This window comes from Mesoplodon densirostris, chromosome 11 (assembly GCF_025265405.1).
Source record: "Mesoplodon densirostris isolate mMesDen1 chromosome 11, mMesDen1 primary haplotype, whole genome shotgun sequence".
Lineage (NCBI taxonomy): Eukaryota > Metazoa > Chordata > Mammalia > Artiodactyla > Ziphiidae > Mesoplodon > Mesoplodon densirostris.
Window position 1 is genome coordinate 86,112,038 of NC_082671.1, and position 21,224 is coordinate 86,133,261.

At 35.2% G+C, this 21,224-nt stretch overlaps 1 protein-coding gene across 6 annotated transcripts in view; it reads left to right on the top strand.

Moving 5' to 3' along the window:
- Nucleotides 1-21,224, top strand: part of NR2C1 (nuclear receptor subfamily 2 group C member 1) — a 41,556-nt gene that overhangs the window by 7,370 nt on the left and 12,962 nt on the right. For 4 of the 6 annotated variants that reach the window (XM_060113039.1, XM_060113041.1, XM_060113040.1 and 1 more), the window contains 8 exons: nucleotides 1,061-1,291; nucleotides 4,312-4,393; nucleotides 5,591-5,770; nucleotides 6,845-6,992; nucleotides 7,093-7,183; nucleotides 11,273-11,457; nucleotides 12,676-12,841; nucleotides 18,418-18,539. In XM_060113039.1, the coding sequence (XP_059969022.1) occupies nucleotides 1,061-1,291; nucleotides 4,312-4,393; nucleotides 5,591-5,770; nucleotides 6,845-6,992; nucleotides 7,093-7,183; nucleotides 11,273-11,457; nucleotides 12,676-12,841; nucleotides 18,418-18,539 (1,205 nt within the window). The remainder of the gene's footprint in view (nucleotides 1-1,060; nucleotides 1,292-4,311; nucleotides 4,394-5,590; nucleotides 5,771-6,844; nucleotides 6,993-7,092; nucleotides 7,184-11,272; nucleotides 11,458-12,675; nucleotides 12,842-18,417; nucleotides 18,540-21,224) is intronic. The other 2 variants (XM_060113042.1, XM_060113045.1) reach the window with 2 other exon arrangements.

The window sequence follows — 21,224 nt, forward strand, 5'->3', positions numbered from 1 at the left end:
CATATTCCACGTCCAGTCCATCAGCATATCTTGTCAGCTCTCCCTTATAAAATATCCCATATTTAATCATTTTTCACTGCTAGCATGGCTGCTACCCTGATCTCAGCCTATATCTCTGCCCATATATTATACCCAAGTGCTGCCATTATCTGTGCAATAGCATCCTATGTGGTCTCCCTTAATTCTGTTCTTGAACATTCATAGTCTGGTCTTTGCACTAAATCTAGAATGATCCTATTTGCAAAAGATCCTGCCACTTCTCTTCTCTGTAAACCCTTCAGTGGATCTCCATGTCATCCAGTAGGAAATCAGTCATTTTATGGCCTACTAAATCCTATTCAGTCTGGCCCCTCTTGTCTCTCAGATCCACCTCCTACCATAAATCTCTGTCTCCCATTCTATTTCACTCACACAGCTCTTGGTGTGCTCTTGCCTCAGATGTATGGAACACACTCTTCCTGCCCCACAGGCTGCTGCTTCTACCTGGGATGCACTTCCCCTAGCTAGTTCTAAGCCTTTGTCTGCTACTTACTCAGGTCTGTGCAAAAATGTCATCTCCTCATCACTGTCATTCCATCAATGACTCTCACCTTATTCTGCTTTATTTTACTTTGTAGCACTTAATACCACCTGACAATATTATTTGCTTATTTGGTTTTTATCTGCCTTTCCTCACTAAAATAAAAGCTTTATGAGAATAAAAATTTTGTTTTGTTTATTGCTGTATCCAAGGACTCAGAACAGTGATTGGCAAATAGAATGTACCCAATATATGTTTGTGTAAATGGAAGGTGAAAAGGAGAGGAAGGGAAGGAATCAAAATAGTGAGATCCATGTGTTCTTACTATTGTAGCTTTATTTGCACATTTGTTTATTTCTGTAGGATAAGATGTCAAAGTATTGCTAGATTTAGTGGTGTGTGTGTATGTGTATTATATTGAACGTATGTATGTAATGGTATGCTTTTCTAGTCTAGCTTTGTCTCAAGGTATGAGAAACTTGTGCTTAGAGAAGAAAAAAGATTAAGTTGACTTGATTACTAATGACATGATTGTGTTAGATTGTTACAGAGCAGCCAACTGGCCAGAAAATCCAGATTGTGACAGCACTTGGTCATAATACCCAAGGCAAACAATTCATTCTGACAAATCACAGTGGCTCTACCCCAAGCAAAGTCATTCTGGCCAGGCAAGATTCTACTCCAGGAAAAGTTTTCCTCACAGCCCCAGATGCAACAGGTGTCAACCAGTTTATTTTTACAACTCCTGATTTGTCTGCACAACACCTCCAGGTAAATAACTAGAGTTTCTTTTTATCTTACCCTTGAAAAACATAAAAAGCATATCATAGGTGTAAGTCCTGACATTAAGACTTTATGTCCTGCATGTTCGGTAGGAAAAAATCTTGCATAAAATTATGTGCCGCCCTCGCCTACGAGCCACTATTCCTTTCCTCAAACATCCTCACACCCATATATTTTGGTGGGTTTTTAGTGGCTCACAGTAAGAGCCAATCTGGCTAGTTTGGGCAGGAAAAGATTTAACAAAGAATGTAGAGAGCTCCAAGAACTGTTAGAAAGGCTGAAGAAACACTTGTAGGTCAGGTTTCCAAGAATAACTACCGGAGCATGCTTCAGAACTTCTTCTAAGTGACCTTCTGCTTCTGCACAGTTAGGAAACGTCCAAATCAGGAGCATCTATAGAATTCTATAGCTGCAGTTTGCAGGACCAAGATGCCTGTGCCTTGAACAAGCAGCTGCCAAATCAAGAAGCTGATATTCTAGCTGCCAGCTTTGTCACTTTTGCTTCCTCTGGTGTCAATCAACTACATCTTCACTGATGTAGCAAGCAGTCTATCGTGGTTATGCAGCTGTTTTTACCACTGCTTGCTATGTTTGAATACAAATACAATGAACCCTTAAGTTTGCCTCCAGAGACTTTGAGGAGGGTGAGTACCAACTTAAAATTGGGTTCTGTATTTTGTGATGAAAAAACTGATCAAAGAAAATCCCTTTTAGGATTGAAAAACTCCAAATTCATAAGATACAAAATTATGCCTATGTATCCTGATTGGTTCTATTATTCCAATTACATAATTTATATTATTTTTAGAAACAGCTACGGCAGAAAATGGATAGGATATATAAAGTTATCTTATCAGAAAGACGGAAGTCACTAAAAAAATGTATAACATTATCCATACCTTAATTTCTTTATTTTCTTAACTAACAGACTCGATTTTTTTTTAGAACAGTTTTGTGTTTACAGAAATATTGAGCATTTAGTATAGAGAGTTCCCATATAATCTCCGAACACACAGTTTCTCATATTATTAATATTCTACATTAGTGTGATACAATTGTTATAATTAATGAACTAGTAGTATTTATACATCAACTGCAGTCCATAGCTTTCCCTAATTTTTACTTAATATCCTTTTTCGTTCCAGGATACGATACTACATTTGTCATGTTTTCTTAGACTCCTCTTAGCTGTGACAGTTTCTCAGACTTTCCTTGTATTTGATGATTTTTGACAGTTTTGAAGTATAATGGTCAGGTATATTATAGGTTGCCCTACTGTGGGACTTTGATGTTCTTTTTTTTTTTTTCATGGTTAGACTGGGGTTGTGGGTTTTGGGGAGGAGGATCACAGAGGTTAAGTGCCATTCTCATCATATCATATCAAGGGTACTTACTATCATCATGTTTTATGACTGGTGACATCACCTGGCTTAAGAGGTGATATAAGATTTCTCCACTCTAAAGTTACTCTTTTTCAAAAGACTTTCTCTATTTAAAAATTAAGATGATATTGGTACTTTGCCTACGTTATGGATCATCTCTAAGAGCAATGAAAGAGAAACAGGTGTAGGATAGAATCTCCTGGACCAAAAAGATTTGATTTCTGGTCTGGTGACCAAGATGGGATGTGGGCAAGCCCATTAACCTCTCAGTGTCTCTTCCACCCTTAGGAATAATAGCAGATAAAATATTAGCACCATTTGCAATAGATATGCTATTAAAGAAAAGAGTGATACTTGTAGATGCTTTCAAAGGACATCTAATACCAGAAATTGTTCGTTTATTTAAGTTTTCATTGAAGACTGATTTTTATGGTGATATAAGAAGAAATGATGCCACTATAACATAGTAAGGGACCGCTATTTTATTTTATTTTTTATTTTTAAATTTTTTTGGTTGTGCCGCTTGGCTTGCATGATCTTAGTTCCCCTACCCAGGGATCGAACCTGCACGCTTGGCAGTGAAAGTGCAGAGTCGTAACCATTAGACTGCCAGGGAATTCCCTGGGACAGGTATTTTAATGACTGTTTAAAGTTTTTAAAATCAGAATTATTCCTGAAGGCATTCACACCCCTAAGAGAAGAAAACGAGTCAAAGTAGAGGTTTATTTTGTGGGCTGTTTTAAAGCAGGGGAAGATGTTTACTAAATGACGCATTTTTTGGCTTGAATTTAATTTGTTCACATTTCAAAAGATTGAAAAAAAATGACAGAAAGATTGAAATATAAACCTAAAAGAAGAAACTAGTATTTCTTTGCCAGTATTACATTAGCTGCACCTAGTGATGAGCTCTTAATATAATTTAAAGAAGTTTGGTGATTTGCCCAAGGCCACCCCACCTAGTCCCCACTAACTTGCTGTCATTAACAGACTCCAGAGTCCATGCTCTCAACCTCTACACGTAACCCAAACCTTAGACAGCTCGAAAAGTTTATACCTTTGTATATCAGTCATGTTCCATAGTTATAAGTAAATGCTTTAACATTTTTTTCTTTATAACTCCTTTTCTATTAAAAAAATTCAGATTTATCTTTTTATGCTGTTATAGCTTATTTTAGTCATGTCATTCCATGTGGAAATGTTTTGAGTTATTCAAAGACAAATGTCATGATAGGACTGATAACTGCTGCAGTACTTTAATGTGTTCCATATGAATAATAAATACGTAATGGGTGAGATACAGTAAAAAATACTCATGTATTTGTGTGTTTAAGACTCTGTTTACTTTAATGAAATTGTTATGGAACAAGTTATCAAAAATTAAAAAGGTATTATTTCTGTCTGTGCTTTTTATAACATGGGAGTTTTAATCTATATGTAAAGAAAATTAAGAATACTTTAATCGATGCATGCCTAATAGAGTTCAAAGTTTCAGAATAACTTATGAAAAAGAAAGCAAAAAGTAAGATTGACTGAATGTTCTTTTAATTTTTTACATGAGAATATTACTAAGTAACAACAAATTATTGTGTTTTTGTTTGTTTGTTTGTTTGGGGGGGTTTTCTTTAGCTCTTAACAGATAATTCTTCCTCCGAACAAGGACCAAATAAGGTTTTTGATCTTTGCGTAGTATGTGGAGACAAAGCATCAGGTAACATTAAAAATAACCTCCTATATGTGTTCTCTTGTTAAAATAACTATCTCACTACCATGTTTCTTCTACTGAAAGTAAAAAGAAAAAGAAACAGGTTGTTTTTACGATTCATATTTGTAGCCTATGAAATTTAACTGATTTTTCCCCAGAGCTTTTTATTCTCCTAAAGGTTTTTTATTTCAGTGCAGTTTAATGTGATCTTGCAATGACATAAAATGCATATTTCAAAGAGTTATGAAAGACAGTTTCACTTTTTGAAAGTAAACCAAACGTGGAAATTTTTCTGAATGTGAAACCAGTTTTGTCAAAGGAATTGCTTAAAAATTAGTTGTGATCCTTAATAACATGTATAATTAATTAGGTTGTTAATCTACCTGTTGAGTCCTGTTCTCATTCCAGGAATACAGAGTAACAGATTATTGAGGTGGAAAAGCTCTGGTTAACCTCTGTGTAATGCTCTGCATAGCTGAGCAGGCACTTCTCCAATCCTATTTCTAGTACTCAGGGTTATGCCATTTTAGTTCCTTCATGCCAGAAATACACACCCATATTTGTTCATATAGATTCACAAGTGCCAGTGGGATAAGTTTAAGGGCCCAGCTTGTTTTCTTTAATCTTTTTTATCTTTTCCATAGCTTCATTAAAAAAAACCTCCACTAGAGCTTTTCCCAGAGTATATTCAGTTTGTTAATAGTTGTGCCAAAGAGATGGTTTGTGAAACGATAGGCTTATCAAAGTATAACAGATTTCTCCAGAAATTTAAAAAGTGGAACTCACAATGAGGAAAGATTATTAGATTTCAAATACTAACTGACATTATATTCTTTTTTTGGAGCAAAGTTTTTAGAATAAAATAACTTTTTGCAGTATATAACAGAACTATAATTTGTAAGTGATCTCAGAAGTGAAAATAGTTTTTATATCATGGGGTTATGGGTGATTTTGTTTCTTCTCTTTCTCAAATTTTCCATGCCATTGTTAAGATTACTTTACAAAATTTAAAAACTCATACTGTAATATATTTTATCAGAGAATAAGTTTGTGCCATTCTCTGGTAATTCCTAAAAAAAATTTTTTATGTCATAAACTCAGAAATCTCAGTTTCATTTCATGTTTAAAGGGAAGAAATGGGCTTATTTCATTTCAGTTCTGAAATATGTGACTTTTGTGTTTTCTTAAACATTTTGTCTTTAGGGCGTCATTATGGAGCAGTAACTTGTGAAGGCTGCAAAGGATTTTTTAAAAGAAGTATCCGAAAAAATTTAGTTTATTCATGTCGAGGATCAAAGGACTGTATTATTAATAAACACCATCGAAATCGTTGTCAATACTGCAGGTTACAAAGATGTATTGCGTTTGGAATGAAACAAGACTGTATGTATTAGCTTTAAAGGAGAGAATACTTTTTAAGAATTCAGGCACACTCTTAGAAGTGTGTTAAAATTAACACGTTAAAATATGTCAAATATATATGGTTTTTAATTTAAAGTTTTCCAACTAGAAATATAGAAATATGTGAATATGTATGTATTTTTTATACATTCAACAAATCTTTATTGAGTGCCTTTATGCCAGGCATGTATTTTTAGTTTGAACATGGTAATAATAATAATAAAAAACCAACTAACTAGATACAAGTTTAATTTTTGATTAAACTATCAATACTAAAGTGATTAATAAGGTAATGACAATAGCTAGTATTGAGTTCTCATTATGCTTTACTCTGTGTATAGCGTATGAATTAACTTATTTGTTCTCACAGCAAAATTCTCAGTAGATGCTGCTGTTATCCATTTGACATTTGAGTGAACAGAGGAAATTTAGTAACTTGCCCAAGGTCACACAACTAATAAGTGGCAGAACTTGGACTTTAATCTTGGCAGTTTTTTTTTTCTCAGAAAATGTATATTTAACAGCTACAGTATACCATCTCCTAAGTATCATGAAATAAAATTGCTATAAAATAAATTAAATATATTACCTCTGTTTTATAAATGAAGACTAAGCAATTGAATTGCTTCTCAAAAGTCTCCCTGCCCTTATCTGAAAAAAGCTTTAACTTGGGTCTATTTGTGGTTCTCTATTAGTATTGTTTTCAGTTGGTTAAATATTACTTCATTTTTTAATACTCTTATATAGGTAAGTAAAGGACTCCTAACTTCAGGTTTCCTTTTTGACAGTGAGCTTTTAAAAAAATAGGAGGAGTTCTACATTTCTGCCACGGCTGGGGCAGGGAGAGAAAAGAGAACACGAGATGCACATTGGCCAGTTTTACTATTTTGAAGCAACTTTGTTGAACTTGCAAAAGATTTCTAAAGATTGATGGTTATCTTTGGAGTTCAGTTACTGTAACCATGTCTCCCATTAGCAGCATTGCTGACCTAAAGCTTACATTTGTAATTGCCTGTAAATTCTGCATTGTGATATAAGTTTGACACATTTTTGTAGCTGTTCAGTGTGAAAGAAAACCCATTGAAGTATCAAGAGAAAAATCTTCCAACTGTGCCGCTTCAACAGAAAAAATCTACATTCGAAAAGACCTTCGAAGCCCATTAGCTGCAACTCCAACTTTTGTAACAGATAGTGAAACTGCAAGGTATAGTAAAAACAACCAAAAACCACATATATCAAGGAGCTGGTAATTTGTTTTTCTTCCCAGTGAAACTAAGGCTAAAATTTGTACTTATTTGTTACAGGTCAGCAGGACTGTTAGATTCAGGAATGTTTGTGAATATTCATCAGTCTGGCATAAAAACTGAGTCAACTATGCTGATGACGCCAGATAAGGTGTGTTTAGTACAATTAATTTAAAGCTTAAATTTTTTTCCTTTTCTCCGTCAATTTGGCCAATAGATTTGGTCTTAAATATTCCCTGTTACAAGTTGCTTTTTTTTTTTAAACATAAATTATCATCAACTATTTGGTAGTGTCAAATGACAAAACTAAAAGATTTTAGTGATGAGTTTGATGTCCCTTATTTAAGGGAAAACAATCCATGGATTAGCAGATTACAGTGTTCACAAGCAGTGGAACACTCTTCCAGAGGAAATTTAGTCAAGAGTGAGTTTTATAGAGCATTTGAAGCAGCAGTGAGGAAACAGGGCTTAATTGGCTCAGAGGTTGGGGATTCTCTTGTGACTCTATCGAGTCCTGTTGTCTAGGGTAAGGTGAGCTCACTAAAGCTGGAGCAGGAGGATTGTGACTGGTGTATGATCGGTTTCCTTGACAGGTGTTTCCTTTAAGTGCAAACTGACTTAGGTTTTTGAAGTGGACCAGGTCACTAGAGCAGCCTCCGTTTTGCGAGTCCTGATAATACAAATTAACTTTATCAGTAGAAATGTTCATTATTCCACTAGAACAATTATAGCTTCAACATAAAAATGACAAACATTTAAATGTCTTCCAGGTTTCTTTTTTTATATATATATAAATTTACTTATTTTATTTATTTTATTTTTGGTTGCGTTGGGTCTTCGCTGCACGCGGGCTTTTCTCTGGTTGTGGTGGGCGGGGTCTACTCTTTATTGCGGCGCGCGGGCTTCTCATTGTGGTGGCTTCTCTTGTTGCCACGGGCTCTAGGTGCACGGGCTTCAGTAGTTGTGGCACGCAGGCTCAGTAGTTGTAGCTCACGGTCTTAGTATTTGTGGCGCGTGAGCTTAGTTGCTCTGCGGCATGTGGGATCTTCCTGGACCAGGGATCGAACCCGTGTCCTGTGCATTGGCAGGCAGATTCTTAACCACTGTGCCACCACGGAAGCCCTCTTCCAGGTTTCTTTCATCTTGAAATAAAAGTCCTCAGAAATAGAAATGTATAAGTATAAAATTCTTTATATTCCTTTTGTGTTCTACAGATTTTACAGAATTAAGATACTTAAAATATTTCAGGTGAAGAGAAATTCCTAACGCACCTCTCAAAACATTGACTTGAGTCAAAAATAGGAATAGGGTTGTATGAGCTCTCATATTATGTATCCAGGTCATCTGTGTTCTCTTAGAGAGTTGGAGCAGCTCTTTATTGAGCAAGGTGTCTGAAAGAGAAAAGGTTTGCTTATTTAGATCCAGCATGTAGAGTTTCTCTAGTGTTAAACATTTTTCCTGAAGACAGATTTCAGAAAGACTATGAATAGTGTTTCTCTCAGGCTATAATGTGATCTGGTTTCATATGCCCTATAAGATTATTCAGTCTATATATGGCCAGATTTATGCTGTTATTTGTTGCTTGATACTTTAAGGCACTCTTAATACTTGTGCTCTGGAGTTAAATTTCATCTGCCATTTACTAGCTGCATAACCTTGGGCAAGTTATTTGACCTCTTAATGCCTCAGTTTCTTTCCTCATCTGTAAAATAAGGGATAATAAGAGTGTCTACCTTACAGGCTGAGCTTTAGCATGTTGTTATTAATTGAGGAGATTTGGTATCTTACCATAAATATACATCGTGAGGAATTACATACAAGATTTCACTTACCCTTATCTACATGGTTTGTGCTTAGAATGGTGGTTACAATTTCATTGACATTACCTCCATTAGGACAGGAAGAGAACTAAGTTTTGTTGAAAAATTACTATTTGCCCAGACACTGTAGTTTTCTATATGCTTTTATATTAAATTGTATTAACAGTCTCGTGCGGTTAGTTTCTGACGAATGGTCCCCAAACTGTGAAGTTACAATGTGAGATCTTTCCACATTAAACATCTAGTTAGGTACACGTTATGAAATGGAAGAGATTATATAGGTGTTTAAGTTTTAGTTGAAAATTAGAACACCTAAAAATGTTAACTCCTTTTACTCATATACATACAAGAAGGCTGGAGCAGTGGTTAGGAGCATGGGCTTTCCAGTCAGACAGTCTGACTTCCCATCCTGCCTCCACTGCTTACTGCTGGAGTGACGATGGGTAATTCTTCTTATCAGTAGTAAAGGGGTGATGATTCCTATTTCACAGGGTTGTTGTGAGAATTAAGTAAAAAACATGTAAGTAGCAATCCTGTAAGAAACTCAGTAACTAGTGGATTACTCAGTAAATGATTCTAGGACCATTCATTAATTTGGGGAGAGCACAAAACTTATTTGCCTACTTATTCAGTGAAATCAATTTCACATAAACTAAAGAATTGATAGAAGAAACGAAGTTTAGGACTTCCCTGGTGGTGCAGTGGTTAAGAATCCGCCTGCCATGCAGGGGAGACGGGTTTGATCCCTGGTGCAGGAAGATCCCACATGCCACGGAGCAACTAAGCCCGGGCGCCACAACTGCTGAGCCTGCCAGCCACAACTACTGAGCCCATGTGCCACAACTACTGAAGCCCACACACCCTGGAGCCCGCACGCTGCAACTACTGCGCCCACGTGCTGCAACCACTGAAGTCCGTGCTCCTAGAGCCCGTGCACTGCAATGAAGAGTAACCCCCACTCACTGCAACTAGAGGTAGCCCCCACACAGCAATGAAGACCCAACACAGCCCCCAAAAATAAATAAATAAAATTAAAATAAAAAAAAAAAGAAATGAAATTCAAGGAAACATATGTATCCTCTTAGGGTTAATAACACTAAAAACAAAAACCGTAAGGGTATAATGAGGGGACTTTCTCGGTGGTCCAGTGGTAAAGAATCTGCCTTACAATGCAGGGGACGCGGGTTTGATCCCTGGTCAGGGAACTAAGATCCCACATGCCACGGGGCAACTAAGCCGTGTGCCACAACTGTTGAGCTCGCACACCTCAACTAGAGCCCACATGCCACAAGCTATAGAGCCCACGCACCCTGGAGCCTCTGCGCCACTACCAGAGAGAGAAGACCCGCACACTGCAACTAGAGAGAAGCCCGTGCACCACAATGAAGAGCCCGCATGCCTCAACGAAGATTCCCCATGTGCTGCAACTAAGACCCAATAGAGCCAAAAAAAAAAAAGCTATAATGAAAAAATTTAAATATCTGTGGTCCCATCAATAGGCCATAGAAGGCAACGAAGGGCCTTTCATTAGGTTAGGGTAGAATAATTAGAGCATTTATAAAAGAATGACTAATGAATTGAAGCACATAAAATATATAAAAATATGAATTTAAAATGATACTCAGAATTCATCTTTCCTCGTGAGAGGTTGCTATGGCATGGATGCATTGCTCTAAAAATAGATATAAGTAAAAGGAAGAAAAATCAAGCACCTTCCTGCCCTTCCTGTACAGATTATATTTCTGCGTAGTCAGAGAGTTAAGGATAGAAAGTTTTTTCATAAAAGAATTATAACTTATATGCATAAAAGAATACACATTAACAAAAATAAGAGCTGAAGACAAACGGGAAAACGTGCAGTGTATAACAAAAGCCCAGTATCTTAAATATGTAAAGAGACTTTCCAGCTACACAGTGCCTGATGTTCAATGCATTGAACACAGTGGCTGGTAAAAGTTGACATCCTAGAAGTCTGTTCAATAATCCACTTTCCTTTTTTTTCTCTTTTCATTAATAAAACATTAATTTTATCCTATATAACTTTAAAGTTTGTATAATAAGTTTTGGAAATTACTGTAATATTATCAGAATTTTAATGCTAAAAAGAACTTGAAAGACCATCTAATTTGATATCACTTTACAGAGAAAGCAATTGTTACATGGATAGATTAGCCAGTAAGTGCAGTTTTTAGTGTAAAGTAACTTTTGTATAAACATTTCCTAGGAAATGTACCTGATATTTTTAAACTTGTAGTTTCCTCAAGTTCCTCAAAGCTTAGAGCTCTTTGATTTTACTTTTTGGATTTCATTTATCTTAGAGTACTTTTCTTTTGGCATTTCATACTCTAGAATTAGATATTTCAGATTTAAAAGTTTACTGATACCAATTTACAGAATTTTAATTATTTTTTTTTTTAAAGGCTGAATCATGTCAGGGAGATTTAAGTACATTGGCAAGTGTGGTTACATCATTAGCAAACCTTGGAAAAACTAAAGATCTTTCTCAAAATAGTAATGAAATGTCTGTGATTGAAAGCTTAAGCAATGGTGATGCCTCTTTGTGTGAATTTCATCAAGAAATGCAGACTAATGGCGATGTTTCAAGGTAAGGTCTGTTTTGATCATGTGTCCTTTTGCTCAAGTGTCCTTTAGTATTTCTTAAAATATGTTTATGTTAAATATTATTTACAGAAGTTTCAAAAAACATATTTCTATTAGACTTAGAAAACTTAAGGCATAAGTAAATTTTAATTGAAAAATTCTATTCAATATAAAATGTCCAGCAGGTTACGTTGTAAACAGTGAGCCATAAGTGAATATAAGATTAGAAATGTAGTCATAAAATTCAGGAATTTTTTTTGCAATAAAGATGATAATTTGGGTCTGATTTTTCAGATATCTTAGTTGCCAGATTTAATCTTTTGTGTATTTAAAGTTAAATATTTGTCTTCCTAGGCAGTCATGTTCATTTTCCCCACTAATTTCTAGTGATGAAAATAGATTTTAAAAACTTAGTTGAATCAATTACGATTTTAAGTTTACACTTCAGGAAAGTCAAGAAACTCGTATCAGAATTCTACTTTTCCTTCTTTTGGTATTAATACTTAGGATGCAGAAACCAGATTTTTTCAGGCTTTTTTCACACTATTCATCTTCTGAAATATTGAAGAAACTGCATTTAAGAGTCTCAAATAAGTACTTTGTTAAATATGAGATTTTAAAGAACTGTAGAAGGCATTTCATTGTAAAATATGGGGAGCTATTTTGACTAGTTAATTTGCTAATATTATTTGCCATCCTGATGTCAAATCCTTATAGTTCAGATATAGCTATGTTACCATAAGTTTTAAAGTATTCTCTGAATTTTTAAACAAAATTAAAACCTAACTTTGTGTTGTGTAGAATACAATAAAGTCAACATAAGTTCTTGCGCTTGTTTTTCTAAATAACTTCTGTATGTAAAATAAATGGGCTGATACCTTGTAGCATCAAACGTATAACTTGTAAAAGCATATTTTCATACCAAAGCATAAGAATTTTTCTCCCCTTAAATTACATACGTTTTTTTAAAAGACTTTAATTCTCTGGTAAAATACATTAATATAATAATATAGTTTTTCATACTACATATTTGAAGTTTAATTTGTTGCTTTTGGAGAGAGTGAGTCAAAGACATCACTGAAATAGAATGCTCAGTGATACACCAAAGTTCTATTTTCTAAACAATTTTTAAGGCCTAAATCTTAACTTCAGAATTTTATATAGAATTTTCATTTTATTGTGGAGATTGGCCAAGCTCACAGCTTCTGATGTCTCCTTATAGGGCATTTGACACTCTTGCAAAAGCATTGAATCCTGGAGAGAGCACAGCCTGTCAGAGCTCAGTAGAGGGCATGGAAGGAAACGTACATCTAATTGCTGGAAACTCAAGCATAAATTACATCGAAAAAGAGGGGCCACTTCTCAGCGATTCACATGTAGCTTTCAGGGTATTTCTATATATATATATATATATATATATTTCATAATTTTTATGTTGGTTACCATTTTGATTTTAATTGTCCTTTCAAAAATCAAAGTATATTTGTTGTGCTTTTAAAGTCAGAAATACCCCTGATAGAATTTGAGTCAGCAGCTAAAACATATAAAATAATGGCTCAATAAAACATCCTGTTTATAAATCATAGTCATTATATCAAATAATGTGTTTAAGAGTATAAAAGTTAGCTTTTAGAACATTTAGACACTTTTTTCATTAAATATAGTTTTGTTGATGGTGGTATTTTTAACTTAATATTGGCATTTGTGATGTGTTGAATCCACTGGTTTATCCAGTGCCTAGCTACTACTACTTTAGTGTAAACCAGTTATCTAAGACCCAGATATTCTGCTTTTACCAAGTAACTACAAAGAACACAATTAATTATATATTGCCCCAATTAGCTAGCTCTCAGCTTTATTTTAAGAAGGTTAAAATTATTTAATTCTAACTTTTGGTTTTTAACTTTTTATACTTTAACCACTTGGAGAAGGTACATTTGTAATTTCTTTTTTGCTTCCTTAAATATGTTAATTTATGATGGAAACAATACATGTGGAATACTAGAAACAATGCATGTAGAATATTAGAAAATAACTTTCTGGCATTTGATTTGTCATTCAAATCATATTTGGACCACAGCTATAGAGAGGCTGACCATTGAGGCCCTACATTAAGACCCTGCTGTTCTGACCCCTCCATTTTAACCACTCTTTATCTTTGCTCTGCCAGTTCTCAGTACTATTAGCGAATCATATGCAAGTAAGTGATTGCAAGTACTTAGGAGATTTCAATTAGCAATGCATGGCAGTCCTGGAATACCTGAGGGTAGTTGCTCTTGACTTTACTATAGATTACAAATTTCCATGGATTTCTTACGAAAATATGCACAGTTATCAAATAGATATGTGTGCTACTGGCAGAAATAATGAACACAAATCTAACACTGGCCAGGACTGCATATGATAAAATTTATTCTTGTAAAATTGGACTTGTAGAAATGGCCCAGAGAAAACTCACAGTGACTTAAATAATAATGGCTGTAATTTGATATAGGCAATAAAACATATCAGTGAAACCAGTCTTTATGGAACATTTCACCAAAGATAATTTACATGGAAAAAATTAGAAATGTTTTACTTGCACTTTACAAGAAAAAATTTTATGGGGGCTGTAAGAACAGGCAGTGGGAATAATCAGTGTCATTCTTTAAAATTTTGTTTTAGACAGGTGAATTGGGGAAATTAGAACTTTTTTTTCCCTTCTAGAATTGGTTTTTTTCATTCTGTCTTTGACCCGCCATACTCTGGGTATCCTCAGAATCAGCACTATGAAGTTTCTTGCTCTCCTGAAAAGGACCGCTCCTTCTTTCTCTGATTCTTATTTACAGCCTCTTGAGTTCTACTTTTCAGTGAGTTCCCAGCCTGGTACTGTCATGATTAGTTCTCTCATTGAGATTTTATGGTCATGAGTTTCAAGCCCTGATATCTATAATCAAAAATTCAGTCCTCGGGCTTCCCTGGTGGCGCAGTGGTTGAGAGTCCGCCTGCCGATGCAGGGGACACGGGTTTGTGCCCCGGTCCGGGAGGATCCCACATGCCGCGGAGCGGCTGGGCCCGTGAGCTACGGCTGCTGGGCCTGCGTGTCCAGAGCCTGTGCTCCGCAACAGGAGAGGCTGCGACAGTGAGAGGCCCGCGTACCTCAAAAAAAAAAAAAAAAAATTCAGTCCTCCCAATTGCTGAACTAACTAGCATTTTGTTTCTCTCTGGCATTTTTGTGTACAGTGCAGTTTGCACATGCTTTCATGCACATTCTTTCATTTGAGCCTCACCACGGTCTGTTGAGAAGCTTTGGATTTTTATTGTCGTTGTGTAAATGAGAAGAGATTTGGAGGCTTTCGTTGTCTTATTGAAAGCATTCCAGACATTAAGAAGAAATAGTCTAATATTTAACTTGCATTTTGATTCTGAAGAATCTAGGACAATAGTAATATTTAACATTTTTATTAAACTTTAGTTTCTGTTGTGATTTCCTATACTTTATTCCACTTGATTTTTAAAAATTTCCTATACAAATAATCAAGGTGGATAGAATTACCATTTAGAAATAAGCATATGAGACAGAGGTAGGTATTTCTAAAACTGTTCTTCTCTGATGTTCATTATCTCAATATTAGAATCACAGTCCTTCTAGTCACCATGTTTGATGTTTGGGAGACATTGTCATTCTCCCCAAACCTCACTACCTTCCATTCTATGACAGAATCCTAACCATTCTATTGTTTGAATTTCTCACTTCCTCTTCATTTTTACTGCCATATTTCATTCCTTTACAAATTTTTTACTTAAACTGTTAATAGTAATTAACCTTTGCTTCCAGTCTCCTCATCTTGTCCTGTGCACTGGTAGCAGAGTGATATTTGTTTAAAAAAAATCCAGTTTTGCTTCTGTGCTGCCTAAAATTCTTCAGTAGTTTTCCATTGCCCATCGTTTCTCAGACATGCCTGTCCCTTTCTTGGCCCTCTGTAGCTCATTCAGTTTCCATTTTATTCCTCTGTTGAGACTACAACACCTAGCTTAGTGGCTCACAGGGAAAGATGCAGTAATATGGTTGCTGAATTACTATGTAATCCAGGGTCACACAGCTAATTAATGACAAGTTGGAAGTATTATAGAATCCAGGTCTGCTAATTCAAGTCAAATGATTTTTTATTTTATTTATTTATATTTATTTATTTTTGGCTGCTTTGGGTCTTCGTTGCTGCGCGGGGGCTTTCTCTAGTTGTGGCGAGTGGGGGCTACTCTTTGATGCAGTGCACGGGCTTCTCATTGCAGTGGCTTCTCTTGTTGCGGAGCACAGGCTCTAGGCGCGTGGGCTTCAGTAGTTGTGGCACACGAGCTCAGTAGTTGTGGCGCACGGGCTTAGTTGCTCTGCAGCATGTGGGATCTTCCAGACCAGGGCTCAAACCCATGTCCCGTGCATTGGCAGGCAGATTCTTAACCACTGCGCCACCAGGGAAGTCCCCTGATAACTTTTTAGAAGCTGTATCATTCAGCCTGTTTTCAGAACTGCTAGAAAGGTAATTGCAGACAAGTAATGACTTCTAAAATAGGTAGCCAAGTTTAGTTCATGTCAATACTCTTTTTAAAAATCGTCTTAATATAATAAATGTGTATAATTTGAAAAATGTGTTTAATTCAATTTATAACCTGAAAATCCACAGGCATTTTTGGGAAACTTTAACACCTTTGTAGTAGAAATTCACCTTCTCTGTATAGAGGAAGAAATCTTTGTCTTTTCAGTCTAAAAGACCTGTTGAATGAATTGTTTCTTCAGCTAGCATTGGCTTTCTGATTGATATTGCTAGAGGTATATCTTGCTTTAAGAAAATTAAGTATGTAAAACAGATAAATTACAAGCCATTTCCTCTCTCTATAAAATAATACAACATGGCAGTCTTTTGAATAATGAGTTCTTCTAGTATATATTGCAAGTGGTTTCAGTTTTATGATTAGAGCAACAGAGACTTTGCAACGTTGCCACCACTGTTGTGTAAATCAGGGTGCATCTGTATACTTTTAGCCCTTATATCCAGTTTTTACATATTATAAGTATTTCATTTGTTTAAAAGTGATTTTAAACTACTTAGCAAAGGGTAATCTTGTTTTTGCAACTTGTTCCTCCCCCATTAAAACTAGTAATCTTTGGTAATCCCCGACTTTTCAGGCTTTGTTTCCCCTACTCACCTTAGTTCTGAAAACGTATGATAGGTCCCAATTTGTTTTTCATATACTTATGTGCAGAAACAATTGCATCCTAATAATTATATTTATCATGCTTAATATCTGCTTACCTACAATTCTTTTAAGAATTGTCTTAAGTAATGTTATTTTAATTTACTGCTCCAGTAAACATTTCTTAAACATTTAAAAAATTATCTTTTCACACATGGAATTTCAACTGTCAGTTGCCCTGTTGTTTTATTACTTGACACCATTTATAAATAGATAAACCATTTATGGCTAATATTGAACAAAAGAAGTTAATACTTTTTACATTTTTATATAACATTTCCAGAGAACTTTGATATCATTTTGATGAAAACCTTTGATCTGTTTGGCATCGTAGACACCTTTGAGAATCTGATAAAAGCTATATATGCCTTCCCCAGAAAAATACATATGGATGTATCCACCCATCCCACCATAGAGGTAGCCACTGTTTACTGTGTGGTGTATCTCCTCCTGTCACATATATATAATATAATACATATAAAATGTATATGTATATACACATACTCTCTACTTAACATAAATTGGGTCATCTACATATTATTTTGCTGATTTTTCTACGTAGATGTCTGTGAAATGTTTTTCCTATGCTATCTCAGTTTATCTTACTAATTTTAATGCCTACAAGATACCTTATAGCATGGATTATTCTTTTCCTTAGAGATAGAAGTTTGGGTTATTGCCAGCATTTAATTTCTCTGTTAAGAGTGGTGCTGAAATGGACATCCTTATATGTGCTTTTTTTGTGCATGTATGCAAGTATCTTTTTGGAATAGAGATTTAGAAGTGGCATGGTTAGGTCATAGGATAAACTCAATTTTAAAATTTTGATAGATACAGCCAAATTGCCCTTCACTTTACCAATACTCAGAAGTATGTGTTTCCCTGTATCATCACCTATGCTTGATATTATTGATCATTTTAATTATTTTAAAATAGAAAAAAAGTTTATGGATGAAATTACATTTCATTTATAGCAATAAAAGTTCTCTTTAACAAGATGTTCAAAAATGCTTTTAGAAGTATTTTGATGTAGGATATTTATTTCCAACACATTTAAAATAATTACCTACGGTCAGCAGTACAGACTGATAGCCTGTGAGCATTATGGCCACAGACACATTTTGTTTTACCTGTAGATTAAATGGGGAGATTTTACAAAGAATCTGCTCTTTGAAAAATTGAAAGAGCTGGTAGTACTGAGCCCAGATTCCCATAAGTTTTCAGTGTTGAATTCAAGTCACAGTCATGCCCTTTATCTGGGAATATGCACTTTCCAAATGGCATCAGCAGGCCCACTTCACTCATTATTCTCCTGACCCTGTAAGCATTTGAATTTGTTATCCCTGTAGCCTAAATGAAAGGGGCATTTAACATAAAGGATTGCTCCTTAAACTGAATTTGTTGTATATCACTGTTAATGAAGGGAGGGAAGGAAAAGACATGTTGTTAGACCAAGACAAAAAATAATTTTAAAAAACAACCAGATGTCATGGTTGGTATTTGTTAAGTGGAATTCTGCTTTATCTGAATTTGCTTTGTTAGAAACTATGGTCTTCTCATTTATTCTAAATCCTATTTTTAGCTGTAAAATCTAGTGACTTGGATTATTTCAAGATTTGCCTTTGGGTTAATAATTAGTTATTTGATATGTTTACATTTAACTTTTTCAAAGAAATGATGATTTAGAATTGTCTGACGTAAAATAACTTACCTCAGTCCCTGTTCTCACTAGCTCACCATGCCGTCTCCTATGCCTGAGTACCTGAATGTGCACTACATTGGGGAGTCTGCCTCCAGACTGCTGTTCTTATCAATGCACTGGGCACTTTCGATTCCTTCCTTCCAGGCTCTAGGGTAAGTGTCTTGAAGTCCTTGAATATAAGTGTGAGTTTCTAGCACAGACGTACATTAGGCAAGAACTTTTATTTTGGGAGGATTTGATTAAAGGGGGGAAAAATGATATAACATTATAACTTGAAATTTTGTCATTTATATGATAAATCATGGCAGGTGGTATTTACTGTATATTATTTTTATGTGGAAGATTATCTGAACTTCATAATTTGACTAAGTTAATAATTTGAATGAAGTAAATGCAGTGGAGCTGATAAATCATGGCCAGCATTTGTAATAGGCCGTCTTTGATTGACTTAAGTTAGGGAGGCTCTAGGGATGTCTTGGGGTTGTTGTTTCCCTCCACCACCACTGTTTCAGTGTCACCTCAGGCTTGTTAGTAAGGTGCTGAAACTTGTATACACTGAATATGTTTGAAAATAGAATCATGTGGTTGCTCCAGAAAAGGGTAAGAAAATGTAAATTACCCCATATGACCACTGTGATGATTTGGAAGTTTGGTTCTGCTACTGAAGGGCACATCTGTATTCTGTTTGAATTAGATGGTAATGGAAAATGGTCTACTGTAAGAAACCCAAGCTTCATCTAAAGTTTGCCAGATTTATTTATATTGCTTTAAAGTAACTGGGATGAAGAAGCAAAGAGACAATGGAAAAAGTTAAGCCCATAGTTAGAAAAGTATTGTTTGAGTTGTAGGACCTTCCTCTACAATATGATTTCATAAACAGTTCAGTTTCATATCCTGTACATCTGTTTTCCCATTCGCCAAATAGGAATAATAACTGCTCATTCTTTATCCTTAGAGAATATTTTGAATATAACTAAAAAACATATCTGAATCATGACTGTAAAAGGCATATATAGAACCCCACTATAATTTGACTTATTAATCAGTGTTGGATGTACCATGCATGAAATCATGTACTTAAATAATATAGTTGCGTAGACTAAAAGCCTGATTTAGAATGGTTAACCTTCAATTTAAAATGATTGATAGCCCTCTCTCTCAAAATAACATTTAACTTTTAGGATTTCTCCAGTCTGCTTAAGAAAAAATTAAAATACAATGTAAATTTACATGTTAACAGTTTATTTATTTTAAAGCATTAAGTGTGATTCCCTAAGCTTGTAACTGGCATACATATGCTTTGAAAAGTAACCTGGTGATATTTTTAAGAATAGGCTATCAATTATTATAGTAAAAAACAAAAGGAAAGATGTAGCAGGGAGTGATTTGAATTCCTTGAGTTGGTTCTAACACCATTGATCTTAAGTATGTCTGTTAAATTGAGTGTGATTATCCTATAGAAATAGTCCGAATGTTGGAGAAACCAGAAATAAAGCCTGGACTTTCCAGTTATAATATACTTTTATAGTGGCAGCCACATTTCCCTGTGATCTGTATTGAAAAATCAGTTTCAATATAACTGCCACGGAACTCTTTGCAATTAGAATTAACTATTGTGTAGCATTTGAAGTCATTAATTGCTACGTAAACTCTTATTTATTATCACTATCTAGATAATTTATAGTTTGAATTAATCAGATGGATGACAACTAAGTACTAATGATGGGAAATTCTTTTATGCTGTAATAAAAGCTATTCTGAGTCTCCTAGAAACTGGCATTGCTTGCATTTTTATCTCTAGATACAAAACTTGGAAACAAAGCCCTAATTTTATAGAGAGAAACAAACCAATGTTACTCATTTTCTAAAAGTCAAGTTTGTTTTGGTCAGTTTAATGGAGGGGAACAGTAGTTTAAAGAATCTTATACAGTGGGTAGTTAATACTATTTGTATTTTACAGTCTTTCTCTGTTTTACAAAGATGTTGCTTTTCTGTTTAAGATTTGTAGTGTCGATACTTACAGGAATTCAGTTGTTTTTTCAGTTCTATCTGCATAATTTAGGTAAGTGACTACAGTAATAGATTCAGTTGGAGGGAGGGGCACTGGACATGATTTGTCTGGAGTAAAGGCAGCAATCCTCTTTAACTAGATTCTTGTAACCAAAAGTTCCAAGCTATCACCATTTGCTACAGGAGACTTTACTGAATAATTTAAAAACCTTCCATTAAATGCTAACCCTGAAAGTTGACTCTTTTAAAATCCCACTGAGACACAGTAATGTTTACTATAACTGTGGGTTTGAAACCAGTTCTCTTGCCATATCACGATTTTTCCCTAAGGAAAAAACAGATGCTACCAGGTAAAGTATAATGCCTTGCTTATATAAAGCCAAATGGTTAGGTTATCCCCCGGTATAGGTGAGTTCAAAAGTCATATTCCTTTATCAAAATAAATAGTATAAACAATGATCTGATCTCTAATTATGAGTACTACATACATATTTTATTTTATTTTTTATTTTTTTGCGGTACACGGGCCTCTCACCGCTGCGGCCTCTCCCGCTGCGGAGCACAGGCTGCGGACGCGCAGGCCCAGCCGCTCCGCGGCACGTGGGATCCTCCCGGACCGGGGCACAAACCCGCATCCCCTGCATCGGCAGGCAGACCCCCAACCACTGCGCCACCAGGGAAGCCCTACATACATATTTTAATGAACATTAACAATCTAGTACAATTGTTAGAGGAAAATACCTATATCTATTTGTGAAAGAAGTTACGTTTACTCTTATGCAACTTATTTTATTTATTAACACTTGTGTTGCACCTGACTGCCTCCT